This window comes from Glandiceps talaboti, chromosome 15 (genome assembly GCF_964340395.1).
Source record: "Glandiceps talaboti chromosome 15, keGlaTala1.1, whole genome shotgun sequence".
In the NCBI taxonomy this organism is placed as follows: domain Eukaryota; kingdom Metazoa; phylum Hemichordata; class Enteropneusta; family Spengelidae; genus Glandiceps; species Glandiceps talaboti.
The window spans coordinates 16,211,900-16,237,624 of NC_135563.1; the positions used below are offsets into that span (position 1 = coordinate 16,211,900).

Below are 25,725 nucleotides of genomic sequence, written 5' to 3' on the forward strand. Positions count from 1 at the left end.
GTGACCTTGTGCACATGGTATGTTTAGTATTTGATTGCATCACCCAATGCATACATGTAGCTGATATCACTGACTGATATCACCAGTTAGTTTCCTGTACATTAGCATGCAGTTTTACGGATGACAGAAAATCTTTCAAATTTGCCAGTCAACTTTGAGAATCTCTTCTGAATAGACATAGTGGTAGATTTTCCTAGGAGTTCAGACAGCTAGGTTCTACCCCATAATGTAAGTGTCACTACATAAACACACAACAGTATGAGTTGAATACTTTGGTTTATTTCTGGATGGTCTTCACTCAGAAGAGAATTACATTTGCATGATAATAGTATAATTTGCATGATAATAGTCTTTCCAATGATGTCATCACTATATAACTTCTGTTCATGATCATACTCTGACACCTTGTGACTTCAGTAAATCTTTACACCCACTTTCCATTCTTATGCTATCTTCCTTTACCAATTTCCACCCTTCTTTTTCTTCTGCTTCTTTCTTGCACCTTGGCCAGCTTTCTGCCTTGGTCCAGGTTGATTTAGTGCAGCTGATGCAGTGGGGGCTGATGTAGTTGTACCTGCTCTAGGTGAACTTGGGGTGCTTGAAGGTTTACTAGCATCACTACATGATAACAAGAACATATAAAACTCATGTTATTTCCATACACTGCAGTAGCCAAATACATTGCTTGTGTAGTTACCGCTAATGAAATGTCTCCATTTGAGAGTGTTGTTCCTAACATGAAAATCTGCCATGGAGAGCAAGTTGTATAGAACTTAATCAGCCATAGAGGGCGCTGGACTGAACCTCTTGATGAAGTCAAAAGACTCAAGAAACTACCGATAAATAACAATATCAATATGAATCTGATCTGACTTCATGTAATCTGCAACAACTCCAAACAATTGCGGCAAGTGTTTTGAATTTGACCACTTTTGATTTTTGAACATCACACTACATGAACATCACACCATGAACATCACACAACCTGAACATAACACAACATTAACATCACATAACATGAACATTACATAACATGAATATTACATAACATAAACATTACACTATGTGACCATCATACTTCATGAACATTACACTACACTACACTACACTACACTACACTACACTACACTACAAGAACAAACATCTTTAATGTTTGGTGATAATTTTCTATTCATATGTTAACACTGGACCAGCTTCACTTAGCTGTATTTTCATATGATAACATCACAAAGTTAACAGTACATGTTGTAAAACTAGTGACGGCGCTGTGTATTGAAATATCATATACTTACAATTCTGCCATTGCTGATGTTGAAGCACCTTGAGTTCCTTTGCCAACCCCACCACCCTTTTTGTCCTTCTTTCTGCCCTTATGATATGACCTTTCTCTTCTAGGTAACCATCTTTCTGGATCAGGGTCAACACCGGCATCATAACTCTTTGGTAATTTTCCTTCCAGGATACAACACAGTTTATGATCAGTATTATGCAGCACAAATGGTCTTATAAAATGTTGTCAGAGATATGATAAATACTCATTAGGATGTATTACTACAACACAGTAAAACTCACACAGACTAGATCGATATGTATTTCTATTCTTTGTGTGGCTCTGAAAATATAATTATACCACATACAAACAAGGTTGAATGCATTCAAACAAAAATATGGGTTTTATACCCTGTACTTTCTAGATCGTATTAAGAAGCCTATTAAGACTGAAGAACACAATGAATTTTATCTAAGCAGACAGCAATAACCATACGAATAAAATTGTTGAAGTTCAAGAGGTGAAAAGTAATGATTGTCAGGATGTAGATTATATACTAGTAGAGTTGTAGACTTTAAACACTGTCTTATAAACATAGTATTTCACAGAATTTATCCCAGTTTCTCATACCTCTCCTCTTCTTCTTTTTCTTCTTCTGTATGAGATCTTGATGAACTGGTTTCTTTTCCGTTGTTTCTGGTTTCTCCGGCACCTTTGCTGCCTTCTTCAAATGTTTACTTCCAAAGAGATATGGTGAATTTTCTAATTTCTCCAGATCTAAGTTTTCAGAGGATTCAGCTATTGATGGCAACTCTTCACTTAGTCTGTATTATTCAGTTAAGTACCATAAATGTACTCAAACTGTGGATGACTTGACAGTTGTAAAATCATTCATGCCTCTGAAATCCCCATACCCTTGACCCATATCTCAGTATCGGTAAAATTTATAGTATCAGAGATTTTGAAAAAACCTCCAAAAGGTAACATTCACGTCTTTCTTGTAGCCCTAGCTACAGAAAAGAAAAGCTTTCCTTGCTTGTTGGGCCAAAGTTTCAGTGTTATGTAATGGTTTCATTGCCTTTATAGCACTGCTTTATTGTACTAATTGTCTATTGTATCTTTAGGCCCATGGCCTCCAAATACGGAATAAATAGACCAACTTATGTATAAAATCATTGAAACTATCCTTCAAGACAAATATGTGCAAATATCTAGATAAAGCTATTTCTTTCTTTTTTCCACTCAGAGATGTAGTTGTATCTGGATCATTTTTTTTTGTTAAAAGACCCAACAATACCTACATTAAACTTTAATATTCATTGCACTTGTTTGTTAGTGGTTGATTTTACCTGTAAACAGTATATAAACGAGGATGACACCTTGCACTAAAGCTAAGTTTTGACTTTGGTGCTGTGGCATTTTCAAACAATAACGCTAATCATATTCTCATGATGACAGACAGTATGTCTTGAATGAGTTCTATATCAGTATGACTCTACAGATATTGACATAGTAAAATAACAGATATGTGCAGATATTATGCAAGTAACTATCCAACTAACCATACTGCTGCTCTAATTTTGGGCAAGGACCCTATGTTATTTTTTGTTGTTTATGTCAATGTGTAAAATATACATCTACAAACACAAGTTGACTATGTGAATAAATCTACTTCAGGATGTACAACACCATGAGTAAGACATTTCATACATGAATACCAAAACTGTTCCCACTCTCTATGTATTCATTGTAACCTTTCAAAGGATACTCCTGGGCTTTCTTTGGATTAAACTGTGCATATGCAGATATGAGCTGAGCCAGAGTACGTATATCTCCAGGACTAGCACTGAAAACAAACACAAAAATATAGAGACTTAGGTAGATACATTGGAAGATTTTGACAGGGTGTGATTTGCTGTAGGACACATTCCAACTGCATAATAAATAAAATAAAGACATTAATTCTAATAAATGGAGAACAGGTCTTATTTTAATCTTCTTGTTATGTTTTCTTAATACCCTCTGACCTTTGTTTAATAAACACTACATAATTTTGAACTAAAATGAAATTATGTGTTCTTATAATTTTATAATAAGTATCCATTAAAAAAAAAAATTCTATCTGGGCCCATTTTGACCTACACTCACCTCCTCAGATCTTCTAACATTTCTACAGCTTGCTGTGAACGGCCATGTTTGAGTTTAAAATCAGCATTCTCTTTGAGCAAAGCATGAAGAATCTTGTCTGAACTCTGTGACAAGAAAACAGAGTAGTATTTGCATTGTGTATACAAGTGATAAATGTAAGGGGGAACATATCACAAATATTCCTGTAATGTGGTGTTCTGTAGTGTAGCGTACAGTGATATGATATAATGTGATGTCGTGTGGCATGATGTGAAGTTGTGGGTTCTGACGTGGTGTGGTGTAGTGTGTTGTGCTGTGTTGTGTTGAGTTGTTTTGTGTTGGTGTGGTGTGGTGTGGTGTGGTGTGATGTGGTGTAGTGTGGTCTGGTCTGGTGTGATGTGATGTGGTCTGGTGTGGTGTGATATGAGGTGGTGTGGTGTGGTGTGGTGCGGTGCAATGTCGTGTAACAGGATGGGATGTGATGGGATGTGGTGCGATATGATACACGATATGATATGGTGTGGTGTGGTGTGATGTGTTGTGGTCTAGTATGATGCAGTGAAATATGATGTGATACTAGATTTGCTGTGGCATTCTTCTACTCTGTAAAATATCAATGTAAAGCACACTTACTTGATTTTTTCTGTAGTATTCAACTGCACTGTCCAGTATTTCAATACATGTGTCAATATCTTCAAGACTCACATAGAGAGAAACTAATGCAGACACCATACCAGGCTGATGCTGTAGCTCTTCTATTGAACGTAATACTTCACAGCCTTGACCAGTGTTACCTGAATAATAAACATAGTCACTTCTTAGATTTACATTTATATATGTATACTATAAGACAAGTCAGACATGTTGACTTAGTAGGTTGTTAGTCCTACAACAGTCCACCCCTTAGCCATTCCTGGAATGACCAGCTGCTAAATTAAGTTCTTAGTCCTACTACAGTAGATCCTAGCTATTCCTGGTTCCCCCCCCCCCCCCCCAGCCATTCCTGGAATGACCAGCTCCTAATCTGACTTAATAGTAAAATGTTAGTCCTACAATGTTTCCACCCTAGTAGCCATCCATGGACTTCAAAATCACTTTACTCACCTTGCACTAAATGTAGTTGTGCTAGCAGTAATGTAATCCTAAGGGATACATCTGAATGGTCATCAACATATTTCTGGAAGAAAACAAAATTTAACTTAGAAATGTTTGTCGTAACAGCCTAAATATCACTGATATTCATAAAAATATAATACATTGTATTAATAATCTATAAGACTTACAAGTGCTGTAGAAATCATTTTTATTGATTGATTGATTGATTGATTAATTGATTGATATCTTTGTCAATGCTTACCTGCAGCTGTTGTATAGCTTTGTTGGCGTGTTTTTCTCGGCATAGTTGAGCCGTCTCTATCAAATATGGCACATCGCTATCTGGGTACTTGGTCTGCAATGTCTTGATCAACCTTTTAAATGCTTCAGACTGTTAACAAGAATGAAGAAAAATCAAAAATAAATTGGCGCGAATGCAACATTCTACACTCAATGTCACAGCAACTTAGATTTATAACAGTGCCAGGCAAACTTAAGTAGTCCAGGTCAAAGGTTAAATGAGGTCACCTTACCTGATTGGTGTACATGAGAAGAAGACACTGGTTAAAAGCTATTGTAGTTCTTTGTTGTTCCGTTAATTTGTGAACTAACCCATCAGCTGTGGCTGATTTCATTTTCTTCTTAGAGTCAAACACATTTTGATCCTGAAATCAAAATAAGAAAATCATATAATTTTTCTTCACAGGATGGTTTTCTGTTGGGGATAAAAAATTTCAATTGACATATCAACTGACAAAACACTTGAATTAGGAAATTCATACATGTAAAGGTAATATTTTTTTCACAAAATGTCAACAAGTATTTCGGTTTCCTAATCCAATCACATTGACATTGATCAAGTAAGTACATAAATCTCCATTGTCTGGTTTGGTTTCAAACCCAATGGTCCCACCCAATGGTGGACAAACCTCAGACCATATATTCACTCAGACCATATATTCACTATCATCAGTATATACTTTTAAGCACATGTAATGAACGCATTCAGTGATTTACTTCTAAACTACAACAGAAAAGTGACACAAACTGAGATACAAAACACATTACATTATGCATTACCTTATTAATTGTTACAATGTTATTGCAGGCAACACCCAGAAGTCCAATATCAGAAGGTCTGAAATAAAACACCAAAATATTTACTATTAATAACTATATATCATATACATAATTTTCAAAACAACAAATATTTTCTATAATCTACTTTTTTCTAAGCTAATGTATGCACAGTAAAAGTTATGAAAAATTTCAAGGAAGATGTCTTCCATCATATCATAAGATTTCTTGGCTTTTGGCGGCTGATGTTATTGTCTTATTTTTTACACAAAAAGATCAAGCTAAAGGTTGTACTCATACTAAACTGATGATAAACAGTTCAAATTTCTCACCTTGATTTAACAACATGGTTGTACAGTTTGAGGGCGGCATCAGATTTGCCTTGTTGTTGTAACACATATGCTAACTGTACTTTTATGACACCTAATTCTGCTTCAATGTCTTCTTCTGTCATATCTGGATCATCTTCAAAACTCTCTCTACAAAGTTCCTGTGCTTTCTCTAGCTTGGCCTTGGCTTCCTTGATCTTGCCATGTCCAAGCAGTAAGCAAGCCTTATTATAGCACAGTTCATATGTGTCTTCTTCCAAGCCAAGATCCTCCTGTAAAACAAAGACATTTCAAATATCATAGAACAAAGCATTGCTTTCATATTATATAGATTAGAAATATCATGATTAAAATCAAATGGTTGATATACATAGAATTAAAAACAAAGTCACTTCATTTGTTTGTTTGTTTGACAAAACATTGTTTTTCAAGTTCAATTACAAAATTCACCTCAAGGAGTGATAGAGAAAGTTTACATTTGTATAGCTTACAAGACTGTGAATCAGGCTGAGCTGGAGTGGTTTGCATGGTCAACAACTTTGTGTGTGTGTGTGTGTGTGTGTGTGTGTGTGTGTGTGTGTGTGTGTGTGTGTGTATGTATGCGCATGCAAATGTGTGTATGCGTGTGTGTGTGTGTGTGTTTGTGTGTGTGTGTGCATGTGTTGTGTGTGTATGCATGCGTGTGTGTGTTATACACACTTAGTGTGCAAATAGAAGTTGCTGGAATCTGTAGAAATGTGCTACATTGCTTACTATTTCTGTGTCTCCCCATATCTGAGCAGCTGCTATCACAGCTGATAAATTGGTTTGCCTTTCTTCTTCATAGTCATCTGATGTATTCTTGATGACATCACGATACACATTCATGCATTCCTGGTAGTTTTCCAGTCTGTACAACTGCAGGAAAATATTCAGAGCATGATGAGAACTGGAAACCACTTTACAAATACCAATGCTGTGGACAGGTTAAAGTACATAACTATCATGGCCCTCACTCACTACTACAAAACAGTACTCCTAGAGACCACATGCTGCAATCTTTTGCCTTTCTTTCAACCATTTAGTTCTGCTTGCAAACAGAGTAATTCAGGGCTTGATTCTAATATGAGGTGTTCAAGGGACAATGTCAAAACTCAGTCCCAATTTACTCCATCTGCAAGAGGGACTAGTACCCACATGGCATGCTTGTACTAAAAACAATCATAGTTCAACATCAAGCATTGTTCTCTAGTCTTAACATATATAGTATGCTATGGTTTACAGAATGTTCTCAGTATGAACAGTACTGTACTGTTTGAATTCTATCAATAGGCATTATAGTGCACAGATAAACAATATAATATGATAATTTATAGAAAGAAATGTTCTCAAAATTGTATATAGTCACCTTGGATGTATTTCAGCAAAATCTAAGCTATATATTCAATTTTTTTTCTTATTTATAGAGATTATGTACTGGTGATTACTTGCACTGGATTGTGCACATACTAGTGATATTATTACATACCCCAGTAATATTATATACTTAAACTATCTTTTGTTGTGGAAATGCTTTTAAACTTTATGTTAACACCCTACAGTCATATGATACATAGATAATACAACAATCCTCTACTAGGATTAACTTACCACTTGGCCTAGTAATTCTTTTAGCCTAATGTCAGGATTTGGTACTGTCTTGATAGTGGTCAGTGCTTGTTTGATTTGATTCAATCTGTACTGGCAGTATGCCTTCTCAAAAACCAAATCACTGAAAAACAATCAAATACAAATACAAATCAAGTACACATGGATGTGCACAGATGTTCCAGTTTTGTAGTATTTAAATAAAAGTTGTTCACGCGCTCTCTGTCTCTGTTTGTCTCTGTCTCTGTTTGTCTCCGTCTCTCTCTCTCTCTCTCTCTCTCTCTCTCTCTCTCTCTCTCTCTCTCTCTCTCTCTCTCTTTCCCACTCTCTCTCTCTAACGTAGGCAATCAGGTGTTGTTGATCACTTGTGAGCAACAAAACAGACTACCTCAATACCTCTAATCAGACACTGTACATTCTCAATTTGAGGTCTATTTCATCTATAAGAAGCATAATTTTAACTTTAAATCTTGACTCATTGGTGGCACTCACTGGTTTTTGGGTGTGGACCCAAAATCAATTTGATTAATAATTTGCATCATATTGTGTGTTATATGTTTACCCACAGGTGATTCCATGCTGTTCAGGGTTACAATTTTACGGTTAAGTCATTATATGTGACAAACAATTTCAACAAATGTTCCAGTTACAGCTAGTGCAGTATTCAACATACCTGGAGAGTTTAGGGTTCTCATTGATAGTCTTCAAGGCTTGTTTAAATTCTGATTGTAGAATTAAACAAACTATTTTACAATGGAAAGCTTTCTCATCTCCTGGAGACTCCTTCAATACTGCATAATAAAATCAACATCAAAATGTCAACAACAACAACAACAACAACAACAACAACAACAACAACAACAACAATATTTCTCAATCCTGTGATGTGTCTAATGGTGATGTGCCAAAGAAAATGAAAGGGACTGTACTGGTCGGCACCAACCACATTCACAAAATATAATATCAAGTGAAAACATTCAGAATGTGCATCATGCAAACGTGTAGCCCATTAAAGTTCATGAATTTAAATTCTCATTGCACCAAGAAATACTAACTCATCAAAGTTTTTGCCAGGTAACCACCATGGCTTCGTCAGTGTTTTCTGGTCTGAGAATTTGGAACAACTGTCTGAAGTCCCCAATGTGTTGTGGTTCTATGATTGTATAAATTAATTTAATTTATTTATTTATATTGTATTTATTTGTACTTTTGCTGTACTTCTTTTTTAAAGGAAATTTTACCTTCGTTCTTTGCAGTGTGTTCGAAAAAAAAAGTTGTCATCCAAGACAAAATTCTAGAGAATATTGGTAATTACAATGTATTATTTCGATTAACATTGAAAATGAAAAAAGAAAAGAAAATTAGTGTGAATTAAACATATATAGATCAACAGTTCGTTTACTTTTACTTAAAAAAGAATTGATACATTTGGTGGTTGAAAACTCTATAAGTTACAGAAGTAGTTGTGAAGTTGGCTCCAGCTGGAATATCATTGCCTATGCAATAGCATAGCATGGAATACGTGGGTAACGTGTCTTTCCTCGAACTCGAGTCAACTCAATGAATGGTCCGCGTTGATTAATCCGACCCGATAAATATCATTAACGGATATAGTTTGAAGTTGTATGTAAAAGTTCAACTCCTGTAATATACTCACTTCTATTCGCAATCTTAAATCCTCGGCTATAGTCCCCGTTTTGGCCACATCTGCTCAAATCTGTGAACAACGCTGAGAGGTTCACTTCAGTGGACGCCATCTTGATTTAGTCCTCATTTCGTTGGTCGACGAGGGCGCACTTATTTCTGATAGCTCATGCAGTAACATTGTGTTGCAGCTAAACGCTAGCAGAAGTATAAATACTACTACCCGGTAGCAATGGCATAGAATAATTTTAGACATGGCCTTGATGGTACTTATAATGAAGAGCATAAGTCAAAGAAGTTGTTTTATTTATCAAAAATCCAAAATAAATATCCACTTCTCATTCATTTCACCACCGGAAAATATTCGCGTTCATCCTAAATCAGTGACACAGTTGACTGCATTATACCATGGATGTATTAGTGATCACTAATTACTAATACATCCATGATTATACCCACTGCCAGGCAAAATTCAGAAGTGGTATACTATAATTTATGTGTATGTATATTAATCATGCACAAATACAATTCATTCACTCTTCACCATGTACATATTTATATAATTACACAGACAGACACAGACTTGAAATCTATATTTTGCTGAACTTTATACTCTTAGCTGTCAATATAAAGAATCTGTGCACACACACACACACACATACATCATCCATCCATCCATCCATCCATCCACACACACACACACGCACGCACGCATGTACATTCACACACACACATGCACGCACACACGCATGCATGCACACACACATGCACATTCACACATGCACACACACATGCATGCACACACACATGCACACACACACATGCACAAATGCACGCACATGACTCAACATTTTAATTTTCACTGACAATATAAAAGAATCACTCAAAAGACATATTATAATATATAATGAAATAAATTTATTTCTGAGATCATTTTTTTTGTAGCTTGGAGTGCTCAGATATTTACTATTTTATCCAAATATTTACATTCAGGTGAAATGATAAAGTGGGGATAAAACATGTTAAAAAAATTTACAGTATAAAGAACGAACTAAGATAAAAAAAAATGTACACAGCTTAGAAGTGTTCTATCTTAGAATATGAAGTATTAGAACATGAAAGACAAAATATGTTTATGATATAATATTCATATTACATTTTCATTCCTTGTATATGAATTATTGGAAATCAAAGAAACGTAACATCACACTGTGTTTCATATATCATACATTTTTTTTAATTGTTTTCTTTCCTAACAGATTTATTGAATACTTAAAGCTTTACTTTTCATATTTATAATATTCTTTCTCTTCTTTTTTTCAAAGCATTAGGATTGAAGTATTTGTATGAAATAATCTACATAATCTTTACTTTGATATGAGTGACTAGATATTTTACTACATATTGCATTCTGTCTGTAGGTACTATTTGTATCTATTGTCTGTTAGCCCAGAGACTTGGCTACTTGGGCTTGAAAATGTCGTGAGCCAGAAGAGCTATTCTGTCAAGCCAGTATGTAGAGTCAGATAGTCAAGTCTCTTGGCACAGTTGTCTGTCCACTACCAATAGTTCAAGATTATTGTCAATTAATGTCAATTGTTAAAATGAACATGTGGAATCTCTACAGGGTGAACACATTGTTGAAAGCCAACACGATTTCTTGAGAAAATGTTCTCCTATTGTCACAAAAAGGACACATGGTTTTACAATGGGTGAAAACTATACTGTACTAGTACTAGTTGTCAAGACATTGCAGTCTATTTTATACAATATGGTAAAAAGCTATGCTTGGCTTGTGATAACCCAGAGACCCTTCATTAGCTAATTGTCATTGGATTTCAAATCTAGCAAATCCTATATCAACAACAAGAATTATGCCCTTTGAGGGAAAGAAATCTGTTTTGAAATTGAAATTACTGCCAACAGCTTTGCTAAATCTAAGTGGATGTTATATGTGAACCTATGATGCAATATCAGCCCACCTGGAAGGTAGCCAATTACAAGTACCTTAGTTGATGTGAGATTCACTTTGATTTTAGCAGAGCTGATGGTGGTCATTTCAAATTCAAAACTGAGTTCTGTGTTTCATCGAAAACGATGGCATAATTCATTGTAATTCCTGGCATTGATGTAGGATTGTCATATTAGAAAGTCAACAATAAGCCAACAACATTTCTCTAGGCTGTGTTTGTTTAAGTACTTACTACAAACATAGTGACATTCCTACAAACTTGTGTTTACTGACAATACTGATAAATATAACTTGACATGTGGAACTTAAATATGTGTTCAAAACTGACCAATGTTAACATGTTCTTTCATCAGGAGCCAATGAACCACGCTTATGACTTCTTCGTTCAATAACATTGTTTGTCAACACATACATGTAGTCTGTAACGTATGCAGTGTTGGGGCGCCCTCAAACATTGGTCAACCCTTTTTCAGGCTGGTGAGAGTGAAGAGACACAATGTATCGTACAGTCTAGTCTCCACACTGTATGAAAACAAACTTCCAACCACGGAATAAATAAATGTATTTTTACTCAAAAGTGACCTGCTTATTTCACTAGTGACATTTTCCACTAAAATAAAATAAAACCCTGACAAAAACACATTCAGCTAAGATGTATGTCACTTCAAAAGGTAAAGAGAAGTCGAGCAAGATTGGGGACGGGATAAACAAAGTTTCTTCTGTGAAAACTAAATCACTTTAAATATTAAGTATTCCACCAAGCATCACTTCAAAGATTTTCAAAACCCTCCTAACGTATACTACACCTTCTATTTTACAATTGTAAATGGATGAAAGTTGAATTTACATTTTAAATACTTTTTAAATTTTGGTAGCTACATTATCATAAGATTCAGAAATAAAAAATAAAACAAAAAGTTTTTAACATTGTATTCAGTGCCTTATGTCTGATGTGACAACATTTTTAATCAAAGTTGTAAAAAAAGTAAAATCAATGGCTATTTTATTTCCTCCGCTAATAAAAATGTATTAAAAATTCAAAAGTAATACCATTTTAGAATCTTATTAAAGAAGGAATTTCCTTTCATATTACAACAATTTGGGTTTATTTCAATATATTTACAGATACTTCTGTTCCAACCACTACAACAATATATAAACAATACCGATAACAAAAACATATTGTTAATATCTACTGGGTAGATATATATACAAGAACTTGGAAAGGAAAGGAAAGGTCAGAGGTGGCTGATTGTGACAGAGATGTACATCAAGGAAAATACATTGCAGTAGTCTGTAAGGACAGCATAATGGGGCGCCCTCATGCATCAGCAAACCCCTTTCACTTTATAGTGGTGTCTGTCCCTTTAATGTGTTTTTTTATTTGATTGAGTGCTAGTTGATAGACATGGTATATGATATGCTGTGTATTGCAGACTATGGAAATAGTTGAGACGTTTTGAAAAATGTCTCTGTTAAGGTGAACAATGAAATAAACAATTCCAGTAATATTAATACAATTTAAAACTGTATACTCATTTTCTATTATTGTTTGCTTCAAGTTTACAATAACAGCAGCACTACATACGAATGTACAACTTGTTTTTTTTTTTTTTTTGCTTTTTAAATATGTGCGTAAATTGGTACATCCTTACAATAGATTACTAAAGTATGTTACTTGGGTTTGGCAATTCAAACAATTTCACTCAGTTGGTATTTACATTACATGTAGGCTAGAAATTTGAGTCTCTACTCAAAACAACAAATATGTGTGGTTGCTATGACAACATCATCCCTAGCTTTTTCCCCGTCAATCACAAACTTCTAGCATACAATGTGACAAATTTCTGAGAAACATTAAAACAGAAAATTGACATTTTTGGAACATTTTGTAACATCATGAAAAGCATGAAATCATTATCTATGTATGAAATAATATTGCAATCAGAACAAGATACGATTGTCATTTGTTAGCAAATGAACCAAGTACTGTATTGTACACTGATAAAATATGGTAGAGGTGGGGGTGGGGGTGGGGTGTACTGGAAGTTTTGACAAGTATTTATCAAAACCTGAACTATATACACCATGTTGGCACTAAATGCATTCACACACATTAAGCAATAAATATCTCACACTAACATCATTTTTTTGGTGAGTCTCGGTTTTGAGTATAACAGTACAAGTCAAGAGCCAAGTTATATTAAAAAGTGGCCACCAACTGAAACCCAATATTGCATCACCAGTATATCAGATAACTGACTGTGAAGTCATGTTGCTTCTCAAAATTGATAAGAAACAGAATTACTGGGAATCCTGACCACTCTAAGTTATAAAACCTTAGCAAAAACATGACAGTTTTTAAAAAAGAATAATTCCCCTAAATTGCTGTATGTGCTTTGGCAAAATTCCTGACTAGATTTGGCATTAAACATCGCCTTCTTTGAGAGACAAAGTTAACTAACTACACAGTGCATCATTAGTTATAGACTACTTCAAGTGACATGTAGTAAAAACTGACCAAACAGTTTTTATGTAAACCTTAAATTTATAACTGATGTTTTTTTCCCTTCAGGTGACTTACTGTGTATAGTTATATACATGTACCTTATACTGTAAGAAAACCCTTACTATGAAACTGCAGCATAATTGTAAAGTACTCAATTCTACTTACTATATTCTAGATAACTGTCATCACAATCATATATAACTATGTGATGCCAATATTTGTTTTTTTGTGACTTACAAGTATCATGATGTAAGCTGTGGAAATTAAGACACTAATTCTCACACAACCACTACAAATCTACATATGACTACAGCAATAAAATTAATTATTCATGACATGATGTACAAACACTACAAACAGCATAGAGAGTATAATAAATATGTACAGTATGACAACAGTTCTGCCATGACAACGTTATGTACAAATTTATGCTATTCAGTAATTACCAGATTTCTGCTGTTAGATTGTATAGTTTTCAAAATGGCAGAATTCTGCCACAAGATGGTGCTATTTACCAAATGGTACAGTTTAGTCTGTCTATTACAAGATGATATGATAAGCCTAATGGTTCTGCTCTACCACAAAATGGCCCTATTTTACCAAATGATACTGTTCTACCACAAGATGGCACTATTCACCAAATTGTACTGTTCTACAATTGACTGACACTTTTACTGAATGGTACTGTTAGACCATCAGATGACACTGTGTAAACCAAATGGCTCTGCTCTACCACAAGATGGCACTATTTACACTATTCTACCACAAGATGGCGCTATTTACCAAATGGCACAGTCCTGCCACTTGGTCTGAATGGTACCGTTGACACTGGAGTCATGGTTCTCTTTCTCCTCTTTTCTTCTTTTTCTTGCTGCTCTTTCTTCAGTAAAAACTCGTCATATGCTTTAGTACTCATCATTTCCTTCTCCTTTTTCTCTTCTTCTACTCTCTTTTTCTTTTCTTGTTCTTGTCTCCTTGTCTCTCGTAATTTCTGTTTGATGCGATCTTCTTTGGTTTCATTCCTGAAATAAGTCCAAAAAGACAACACGATAATTAAATTTCAATTGAAACAGCTGCTTTACACAATGCATATTGTGATAGTGGAGGACAACAAATGGAAGTTGACAAAGTAAAATACATGGTGAGTTTTAGTAAAATGATTGTTGTTCAGCCAATATTAACAAGATCACAAACACAAAATGATGTGCATATGTTCCTCTCACATATGTGCCAAGTTTAAAAATGGCTAAGGGATAGTTAAGAAACAGATTTGGACAGACAGCTGGCCAGACAGACAGGCAGACTGAGACAGACAGGCAGGCAGACAGACAGGCAGTCAGACAGACAGACAGACAGACAGACAGACAGACAGACAGACAGACAGACAGACACATGCATGGACAGACTGATAAACAGAACTGAACCCATCGCTATAAACCCTCCATCCCTTCAAGAGGCTTTTTCCAAGTGGAGGCTAACCAAGATGACAGAATGGTATGAATCAATGTATGACAGGTCCTCAGTATTATTGCTTATTTGACATTTCTCATGAATCTGATACAGGGAAGATGACTCAATATATTTGCAGATCCCAAAATTGACAAGGGACAAAAATCCAGTACAATACACCTGGAACACAAGGAATCATCAAAGATAAATGTACACATACCATTTGACAAAGGCACTTTTAGAATCTTTCTGTTTTAGTTTCTTTTTCCGTTCTTCTTCCTTTAACTTCCTTTGTTCTTGTTTCACCTTTTCACGGTGTTTCTCTGTAAGTTCTTCATCTTTACTTTCCTTCCATGATTTGAATAACTGTATAGATAATACAATAAGAAGAGTTAAAGACTGGATCAAAGCAGATTACGAGAACTTTACTCAAATACTACCAGTACCGGTATAGCTATATAGAATTTAAAATGGTTTAAATTGCTTTTAGGGAAAAGTCCAGTCAGACTTTCAGTCTGCCTAATAGTACACTTGTATTGATTACTGCTACCCACTTAACATATGATTTTGGGTGTTAGCACCTTGTTACTTAATAAACTTTGAATCTAGTACAGAGGCCTTATACTCTGTAAGATACAGACGTTCGTGTCACGTATCAGCCAGTAAAGAAGCCTGATAGGGCTGAACCACATGATGTATCTTACAGTCAAAGAGGACTTACTGTGCTTGATATGTGCTTGACCATTTTGGGGGATTTCCTGCAAGGGTTTATGGGTAAATCTATTCTGATGACATCATTTTATGCTACGAGTGGAATACTATGTAATGATCATTCAGTATGAAACAAATTTAAGTAAAGATAACAATCAAAATTAATTATAGACTATAGCCCTTAACATTACCCTACCCCATTAATAATATACAAAATGTCTTTATTTGATAGTTGTGGTCGGCGGAAATGATCTCAAAAACCAAGGTGTCCCTTCTATACCTTTTTAGCTTCATATTTCTTTATCTCCTTTTCCTCTTCTTCTTTCTTCTGTTTTTCTTTTTTCTTAGCCTCTTGTTTGGCTTTCTTCTTTAGATATTCATTCTTCTGTTCCTGCCATGCTCTGTAGGATAGCACAGCTTCTAATTCTTTGTCTTTCTTTTCCTGTGAAAGTGATGAATGGGCATGGCAGACAGACAGAGAGAGACAGATAGCCAACAGAGAGACGGCCAACAGAAGGACAGAGATATACATGCATACATACATACATACATACATACATACATACATACATACATACATACATACATACACACACACACCACAGACAGACAGACAGACAGACATACATACATACAGACAGACAGACAGACAGACAGACAGACAGATAGCCAGACAGATAGAAGGTGGGTAGAGATATAAATAGACAGACATGGCATAAACAAGTGGGAAAAGAAACAAACAAAATGATTAGCACTTATAAAAATTGGGAAAAAATAAGATATTATTGAATTGGTCAGCACCACATAATACATTGTACATCATCCTATTCTCTCACCATTACTTGCTGTGTGATGACTGACTACAGAAATATAAGCCACTGTAACAAAGTGAATGTTCCCCCACAGAATGACTGGGAATAAATGTTCCAAATTTCAGCCATGTTAAGGGGTCTGATGTTATTCCTGGTCTAACTATAACTCCCTGGCTTCATTGTGAATGATCTGCTAAGTAAAAGTCAATGTATGGATTTCCTTTCAGTGTCCTGTGAAAACTGACGAGGTGTTTCAGGAAATCATTGTCACATTCCTGGAAGAGTTTGTTGATTCAGAACTATGACGGGCAGAGAATAACACCTTTATAATACAGTTGTTTCCAGAAAACACTTCTTTTTCAATAAGTATGGATTGTTTGAATAGTTTCACACCTCTGTGGACTTCATCTAATGACATCCATATACTTATACTGATTCTGTCTTCATCTTAGATTCTAAGATGGAGGATGCAGAGTAAACAAATGTATGCCACTGGAGAAAGTGAGTAGATACACACCTGAACAATTCCAAATGTGTAATGTTGTCAGTACAGGAAATTAATTTTCCATAAATCTGTCCTCCGATTCTTCAACAACATAACACCCCCCCCCCCCCATTGTAATTCAGATTATTATAATAATTTACCTTTTCTTTTTTTTCTTCTTCCTCCTTTTCTTTTTTCTTCTTTACCTGTAGTTCTTTCTTTGCACGTTCCATCTTTTGTACATACCAATCTTCATATATTGCCTGTCTGATTGAACTTGAATCATCAAAATTTGGGGTGGTTGACCTTGCCGTCATTGTCATGGTACTACCATCGGACCTAGCAGATAATGATTGATTCAACCTGCCACTAGCTGATGATGGCCTTGTTACAACCTTTGGTCTGATAACCCTTGTACGAGCACGTGATCTCTCACCTGTTGAAGGTCTTTCTCTGGCATTTCTGCAGAAGAAATTCGGTTCAATTGAGAAAATTAGCAAACTTATAAATTTGTTGAAATTTAACAAAGATCTTGCTATGTACCTATATCTAGCTAATATGTACATACATGTATTGTTGTCTTTGTGTATTATTGTCAAGTTCACAGTTTTCATTCAAGTACACCTGTGGTTCCTTGTCAAAATTATGACATTTTTCAGTGACAGAAAGACATAAATTCCATGCTATGACAATACTTGGTCTGACTGTGAGAAGGTTCAGGTGGTTGATATGATCATGGCATTCATTCATCGGTTTACAATACAGTATTATATCATAAGATACACCACTAACATCCATACTATCAGAAATGGTAAGGAGTACATTAATAAGTACATTTGTTCTACAATTTGTACATACCCAATCTGATTAAAATCTGATGTATTGAATGTGACTCAATTTCTTTATTTACCTCCATTTCTTTGTTTATTGTTGCTGTTGTTGTTATTGTCAATTTTTTTTTGTTCTGAGAGTGAATGCCTCTTCCTACATCTGGCTAATTACCATAGGAGTTAATATTCAAATCTCACAAGTATTTTATAACCAATCAAAATATGCCTTACACTTAACACTCCATGATTGAAACTGAAAACAAATACACCCACCAAAATAATAACATAATTGCCTGCATTCAAGCTTGAGCTCTGTTTGAAGTGTGTTCTGAGGTTCTGTACCCATAAAAATGTTGACGTGAGATGTGTTCTCATTGGTTGAGTCAGTTACTCAATGAGTTAGAGTTGAGTGTTAACTCCTATGGGAGTCATTCAGATGTAAGAGCGATGACCACAACCAAAACATGAACAAATAATATATAGGTGTACAATATTGGAGCAAAAAACAAAAATGTAGTAAATAAATAGCCTTCCACTACATCACATTTGAATCAGATTGGTACATACCTGAATTCTCTGGTAACATCACTACCAGAAGAAATGACTGTTTATTATACAACTTGCACATACCTGAATTCTCTGGTAACATCACTATCAGTGGAAATATATCTCATTCTTCCGGAATGACCCAAATCTTCTTCGTCAGAGTCATCAGTAGTCTGAGAGAGAGACACACACATACAAAAAAAAAACCCATCAAAGTAATCTACATAACACAGTAATCTCCAAGTTATCAAATTCATCTGGTGTGATTATAACTTTGAGAGCATTAACAAGTTCTTCAAATTAAGCTAGCATACAACCAAATCTGAAAAAAGTGATGCATACATGTATACCCTGAACAGTGAGATTTGTAATTGTCTAGATGACATCCATGGCTTCGAACTGAAAAGACTCTCTCCTCCACATTGAAGTTGTTCATACAAACGAGTAAACCCCCAACTGTTACAATGATGAAAACAATATGCAAGTAGCGTCCTGATCTGTCAAATGTACCATATTTGGACTGCCACCAATAAACACTAACTTATCAATGTGAAGAATACTGTGATCGATTAACAAAGACATGATGACTGTATGGGTAGCTTTGTTTGAATTTGAAATAGCATCTCAGGACCTCATTTAGCTAGACATCAGAAGAGATTCAAAGCCATAGATAGTCTCTAGACTAGATTTGAATTGACTATTGTTTGGTTTACCTTTGGTTTCCTACCACTTGGTGGACGTTTTGGCGTACTTGCCCAAAGATCATCTACTTTTTCTTCATCTTTCTTCAGTTTTGGAGAAGGAGTTCTCTTTAAGTCAAATAATGTTGGTGACTGTCTTTTGTTCTGGGGTGAAGGCGATCGTCTATCTCTCTGTATTGGTGAACGTCGTCCCTTGGCTGTTATTCCACTTACTTCATCATCTGATGTTTCAAATACTGAAAGCAAAAGGCAGTAAAATTACATCAATGCTCAGAGTTCTCCTGAGAATTTTTTTTCACATATTCAAAGTATCTCTTCTATGGTTCTTTATTTATCAAAAGCTTGGAAGAAACCAGTACTTTGTTTCTCTTGTCTTACAAAAATACAGACTGATGTAGCTTGGTGTCAAACCAGTCACTTTCAGCAATTCTATGTTACAAGGTAGATGAAAATTTCATACGTAAATGTATATAACATGCCATAGTTGGTATTTTGATTAGTAGAACAGTTCAATTTAATACAAATCTTATGTTTAAATCTATGTATACAATGTACAAGTAAAGAAGTACAGTTTGAATGAATTTAAAGCAAATGGGACAATCATGTCAACACTTACATGAACTTTCCTTTTTTTTCTTGTCTTTTTTACTTGGCCCATCTGTTTGCAGTTCATCCAATAATGACTTCTTTTTCTCTCTCGTCTTGTCTTTTCTTCTGATACCTTCATCATCTGAATCTGAATCCGACCGGAAGAAAGTCTTCTTCCCAGTTGGTGATTGCGGTCTCCTAGTTTTAAATTTTCGATTCTCATCCTCAGAGCTAGCATCAAGAAAACTTTTCTTTTTTCCAGCTGTGGTCTGAGGACTTTTTCTACCTGTTGGTGACTGTGGACTTCTTCTGCCACTTGGTTGATATTTATCAACACCTCTTTTATTTTTGTAATACCCATCATCAGAATCATCAGAATCAGCATCTCGGAATGACTTGCTTTTCTCTGTTTTTTTTGTACTTGAAAAAAGAGGACTTTTCCTCCCCATTGGACTGGAATCCCTGGAACTTTTACGTTGAAGCTCCGGTGACCTTTTGGTTCCAAAAAGTGAGCCTGAAGTAGGCTTTTTATCATAGCCAGGAGATGAATCTCTTCTACCAGGTGAAGATGCATCACTCCTGCCAGGTGAGTCTGGACCTCCTCTTCGCTGTCTTGGTTGTGGTTTAGGTGTTGATGAACTTTTAGAGGTGCGAACACCACCAAAGTCATCACCTAATAAGTCTAAGATATCAGTTGATCTACCTTTTTTATCATCTGGAGATGGTGATCGACTAAACCGTCTCGGTGTAAGGCTAGGTGAAGTCTTCTCTTTTTCAGTCAATCGGCGGGTTCTAGGACTGGGTGCTGGAGATTCTTGTCTCAGTTCATCTTTACGGGGAAGTTTAGGTGATACTTTAGGAGACACTCTAGGAGAAGGCCTGGGTGATTCTTTAGGGCTACTAAATGATACTGAGCTTCTTTTTTCATGTCCATCCTCCCTCTTAATTCTTGGAGATGGTGTAGGAGAGCCTTTGATATTTTTAGAAGATTCACTACGTTCATCTTCTTCCTTGGCTGATGGTGGTTTCCATGGCTGCTTCATTGTCTGCATCAGTGGACCTCCTCGTGGTTTGGCAGAGCTAGGCCGATCAGTTCTCTTAGGTCGTAGGGTCATATTAAACTGGCCCAATAAATCTGAAATGTTTTGAAGTAACGTTATTATTTTATGTAAAATAACAGTTTTGTACCGAGGAATAATCACTCTGATATTGCTACCACTATTTATTATACAAAGTGCAAGCCAAGGTGTACATCTTCAAGGTGAAAATACAGAATCTATACTCTGGATAGTTCTACATCAAAGATCATGGCAAAGTGCATCTATGCCATTGGTTGGGTGATGCTTGAAATGTGAGTGAATAGTTTCAGTGGTGCTTGAAATGTGAACCAATACATATCTGTTCAGAATCAACTATTTTTTATTGAAGTAAACTTGCAGGGGTATAATTAAATCATTCTCTAATATTTTTCTTTGTTCAACAGGAAAATATTTGTGACCTAAGGGTCCTTGTCACTACTCACCTAACTACTTGTAGTAACAAGTACCCTTAAGTCTATCATATTTTCCTTGGCTGAACAAAGGAAATCACAGGGAAATATCTAATAACCAAGTGCATAAATCGATACAATATGAATAATAATATCACTGCACTTTACATGATGAAAATACAGTACAGGTATATCATAATTTGAAACACTTTTTAAAATGTAAGTAATTTGATATGAAAGGCAGATCGAGTCAACTGGTGACATTACTTACCATCTTCATCACTGCCAATACCATCATCGCTATCTTCTGTATCTTCAGTCACATCTAGATCACTAAATCCTGCAGACAGTCCTCTCTTTTTTCTATCTCTAAGTGTACTCTTTAATTCTCTTTGAAAAGAACTCTCTTTCTTTTTTGATTTCGGACTTGACTTCCCATCTGAAAAAAACCACAAAAAGCTACATGTACGTCTAATATGTAAACTGTGAACAGATTGTAGTTATATTTGGTTATTGTATATAAATTTATAATCCTTGATTGACGATGTGACTTGTATGTAGAATAGACGGCAAATTAAGTACAACATTGTCATTTTACTTATAAAAGATTGATGGTATGTATAAAATAACATTGATATTTTGGCTGTCTGAATTAGTCACGTAAATGTTTCATCTAGTAAACCATGAACATTCATACAATAGACTTTCATAAAAAAGAAATTACTACAAAATTGTGTTTGAGCATTTTTTCAACAAATCATCCACAGGTACATTATGTTGGTGAAAGTAAACCCACTATCGCAATCACATTCATACAATTTCTATCCCCCTTTTCGTTTCTTTGGTTGGAGCATTATATTAATAAATGTCTTTGATATTACATGTTTTGTACAAATCTACCTTCTATAGTCTGTAAGATACAACATGCCACACCTATCAGCTACTACATGAAAGGGGTTGGCTGCCTGCATGTGAGGGTGATCTGTCACTGCATAGCATACCTTACAGACTACCTTTTCTATAAACATTTATGTACGGTAACATTGTGTTAACTACATGTAGTGTTGTACCTTCATCCGCCAAAAATGGTTTTGCTATAAGAAATGTAAACAGTTAGAAATGTGCAAATGTGGTTTACACACTAAAACGGTGGGAATTCAAGAAATGTAGAATTAGAAACACACCTAAATGTGACTTTAATATACACAAAGAGTGAAAGTGCTTACCCTCCCTTGCACTCCTAGGTGATGGTGATTTAAGCTCTTCAGGCATATTTCATTCTAGTCAGGTGTCAATTAATGAATATCAGCAATTCCCTGCAACTACTGTGTCCTGTTTCTGATCATAATAAGACCATATTTCATTTATCTTATAAAAATTATCTGATACTAGTGATATCTCACAATTTTCAAAAAATAAAAATCATTATCAAAGTAGATTTTATTTGGTTATACATGTACTGGTGTTTATAATATATTCTATTGTTGCACATTTTTTTGTTTTGTTTATACACCAAATTTAGTGAAAAGTTGACCAAAGGTAATGACTTATCAACATCTCCTTGACTGTTGTCAACTTTTGACTTTTAGAAGAAATGGTTTGTGGATATCTACTGATAAGAAGCAACAAGTCAAATAGTTACATGTAAAGCAGGTTAATAAACATTAGATAGCATACAAGTAACACAACATCTTATTGGTTAGAATGAAGGCTAATCAAGGTGCAGTCAAACCTGATCAAAGCAGCCACCCATGGAACTGACATACAGTGGCAGTTATAGGGAGGTAGCCATTCTGTCAAGGATTGTTAATTTATTCATAATCACTAACTCCATATATGGATGGCAATATTAAACATTTTATTTTATTGTGGAAAACTCTTGCACTGTACAAGAGTAATTGAGACTCTTTGGAAGTCTCAGTACCACAATGAGAGAATGCTGGTCACCTCAAATTGGTGAATATGGAAGAAGTTGGCACAGATATGAACTTGGTCCAGATGCAGAGTCTGCCTGTACGAGATCAAAGTAGTGTTCTTATTAACCGGGAAGTATCATGAATATTTCATCCCATTGATATACAAAAATCTTTTACCAACCATGATTTGTTGGGGTCATTCCCTATCAACAGTTTTTTGTCTCAACCTAAGCTATCTAAGCTAATGTCAGTAATGACTTCTCTTGATAACGACAGCTGTACATGTATGTATCATAAGTTAGCCAACATGCTGTTTTGGAAGAGTCTAGGGACTGAATATCTAGACTACATGTATTGGTGACGGCATGTACATGTTTAAATACAAATGTTCTAAATTTTTAATTTACATTGACACTCGTCATCCAACATCTGCCATAAATTGCATCCAGACTGACTTTTCCTATGTTTGGGTTGGCAGATTTCGATCCAGGCTAACTTCTCTGATTACCAAATGGGTGAAGTAAGATACTGTAGATTACTCAGAATTTTACCAGCCAAGAATGTATCAAATGCAGTTTAGGTGAAAGAGCTAGGATAGTAGGATACCACTTTCCACAAACTTCAACAAAACTACATTGTGTAATGAATGGTGTAATCTGATTAGATTAATGTGGAGAAATGAAGCATTAGGTTTGGTTATATCATGGATGTATTAGTGATAGGGAATACATCCATGGTCATATATAGATTGTAATGTTGTGCTTCAGTATAGTCCTGCTTGCAGATGGAGTAAATAGATTGTAATGTTGTGTTTCAGTATAGACCTGCTTGTAGATGGAGTAAGTCGGGACTCAATTCTGACAATGCCCTCAGTCCTATCATTCTCCTTTTAGGGACATTGTCAGAATTGTATCCCGTACAATGTCTGCAAGCAGCAGGGCTAGGTATTTAGGGACATTGTCAGAACAAGTCCAGATTTACCTTGTCTGCCACAGTGCAAGAAGGACTAGTTCAGTACACTGTATGTTTACATATATATATATAGTATCTTGCACCAGTAAAATAATTATATTTACATAATCTGATTATGCGACATCAAAATCTCAGTCTCAATGCTATAACATAAAATACTATATTCATGTCGGATGCATTTTGAGCTTGACTAAGAATTGCCATTCACAATTAAAATACTAAGTTACGTAATGGTAATAACTGATATGTCTGTCTGGACTGGTGACTCATAAAATGATCGTGCAAGGGTCTCCATAAAAATTGAGATTTATTTTTGAAGAAACAAATTGAAAACTATTAATTTTAATGAAAATTATAACGTAATAGCTCAAATCACTGTGATATTCTGTGTAATCTACTTTATTAGACAGTAACTAAGGACGCTTTCATTCGGTTCAACGAGGTCAAACTCAAAGTGACCAACGGAGACGAATGGCCGTCCTTTGGCCTTCCAAACAACAAAATATTGCACGATTCTTGAATTGAACACGGCCAGAACGTCGTTATATAAGTATGAAAACACTAACCTGATCAACTCTGCACCAGATCAAAGTTGCGAGAAGGAAACAAAAATATTAAAATCGTAACGTTGTGTTTTCACTACTGTATGGTATTTAAAATGGCTACAATATTTTCTCTATCACCCTGATATAACGCTTCGCATGATTGGCTTAGCTTGTGAAAAGCGCCATCAAGAGGCGGGTATTAACCACCTAATGTTTATCACCGTTATGATGTATAAAATGTAAAAAAAATATGGACTATACCTATAAAGACAATGCAAATGCTCTAAGTCAGGTAGAAATAAAATTCCTAGTTCATAGCACGGTGTTGTAATCATTTTTGACCATTGAGGAATCTGACCAATTAGAAGTGAGTTTTCAAATAACTACCGGAAACATTTGCAAAGGATTATGGGTCATAGCTAAACCGAAAGCAAAACAACACATACCCCAGGGTGGGGTGGGGATTATATTAGTCAAAAGCATTAATAATCTTTATGATACATTTACATGTAATACAAACATCCTTCCAAATAAGATATATTCTACTGAGAAGTGCAAATTGGTACTTTCATTGTCTTGTTTTTTTGATATCTATTTTTAAAAAAATATATTTTTACTGTAACAGTTTTGTCATAAGATGATCTAGGACGTGCATCAAAATTGCTTGCAATTGTCCATTGTGTAATTGACTTTGATGCAGACAAGGTAGTAGGCAAAATATATATCATGCACTACAAGTATATGAAATTCAGAGTAAATGGGAGCGAGATGACTAAAATATTTCCATTGACGAGTATAATAATGCAAATAAATATATCGGAAAGACCTGGGAAAGACAGAGTACCCAGTCTCTCTGGGTATCAGAGATGTTAATCGATATGACAAGTCGTCAACATATATAACTTTATTACACAACTGTATCGGCAGTGACTACAGTGTGGTAAACAACAACAACAACAACAACAACATTAATAACAACAATAAAACAATTTCTCTCTCTCTAACACTAACACATTAATAACTTTACATGTTT

General features: G+C 35.2%; 2 protein-coding genes across 2 annotated transcripts; both read right to left on the reverse strand.

Moving 5' to 3' along the window:
• Positions 1-269: 269 nt before the first annotated feature.
• On the reverse strand, positions 270-9,297 carry LOC144446640 (signal recognition particle subunit SRP72-like). Its single transcript, XM_078136452.1, has 15 exons — positions 9,182-9,297; positions 8,198-8,315; positions 7,528-7,648; positions 6,652-6,795; positions 5,902-6,170; positions 5,573-5,630; positions 5,026-5,157; positions 4,755-4,883; positions 4,502-4,574; positions 4,031-4,191; positions 3,419-3,522; positions 3,039-3,116; positions 1,901-2,094; positions 1,293-1,452; positions 270-618 (listed from the first exon to the last, which is right to left on the reverse strand). The coding sequence occupies exons 1-15, from the start codon at positions 9,279-9,281 to the stop codon at positions 459-461; spliced, it is 2,001 nt and encodes a 666-aa protein (XP_077992578.1). The 5' UTR covers positions 9,282-9,297; the 3' UTR covers positions 270-458.
• Positions 9,298-13,166: 3,869 nt separating this feature from the next.
• LOC144446659 (uncharacterized) lies at positions 13,167-24,806 on the reverse strand. The gene is made up of 11 exons (XM_078136474.1): positions 24,714-24,806; positions 22,486-22,597; positions 21,531-21,698; positions 20,768-20,905; positions 19,799-20,680; positions 19,195-19,418; positions 18,566-18,654; positions 17,267-17,567; positions 16,090-16,251; positions 15,319-15,464; positions 13,167-14,671 (listed from the first exon to the last, which is right to left on the reverse strand). Exons 2-11 carry the CDS (start codon positions 22,529-22,531, stop codon positions 14,425-14,427), a joined length of 2,403 nt encoding a protein of 800 aa, XP_077992600.1. The 5' UTR covers positions 22,532-22,597; positions 24,714-24,806; the 3' UTR covers positions 13,167-14,424.
• Between the last annotated feature and the right edge of the window lie 919 nt (positions 24,807-25,725).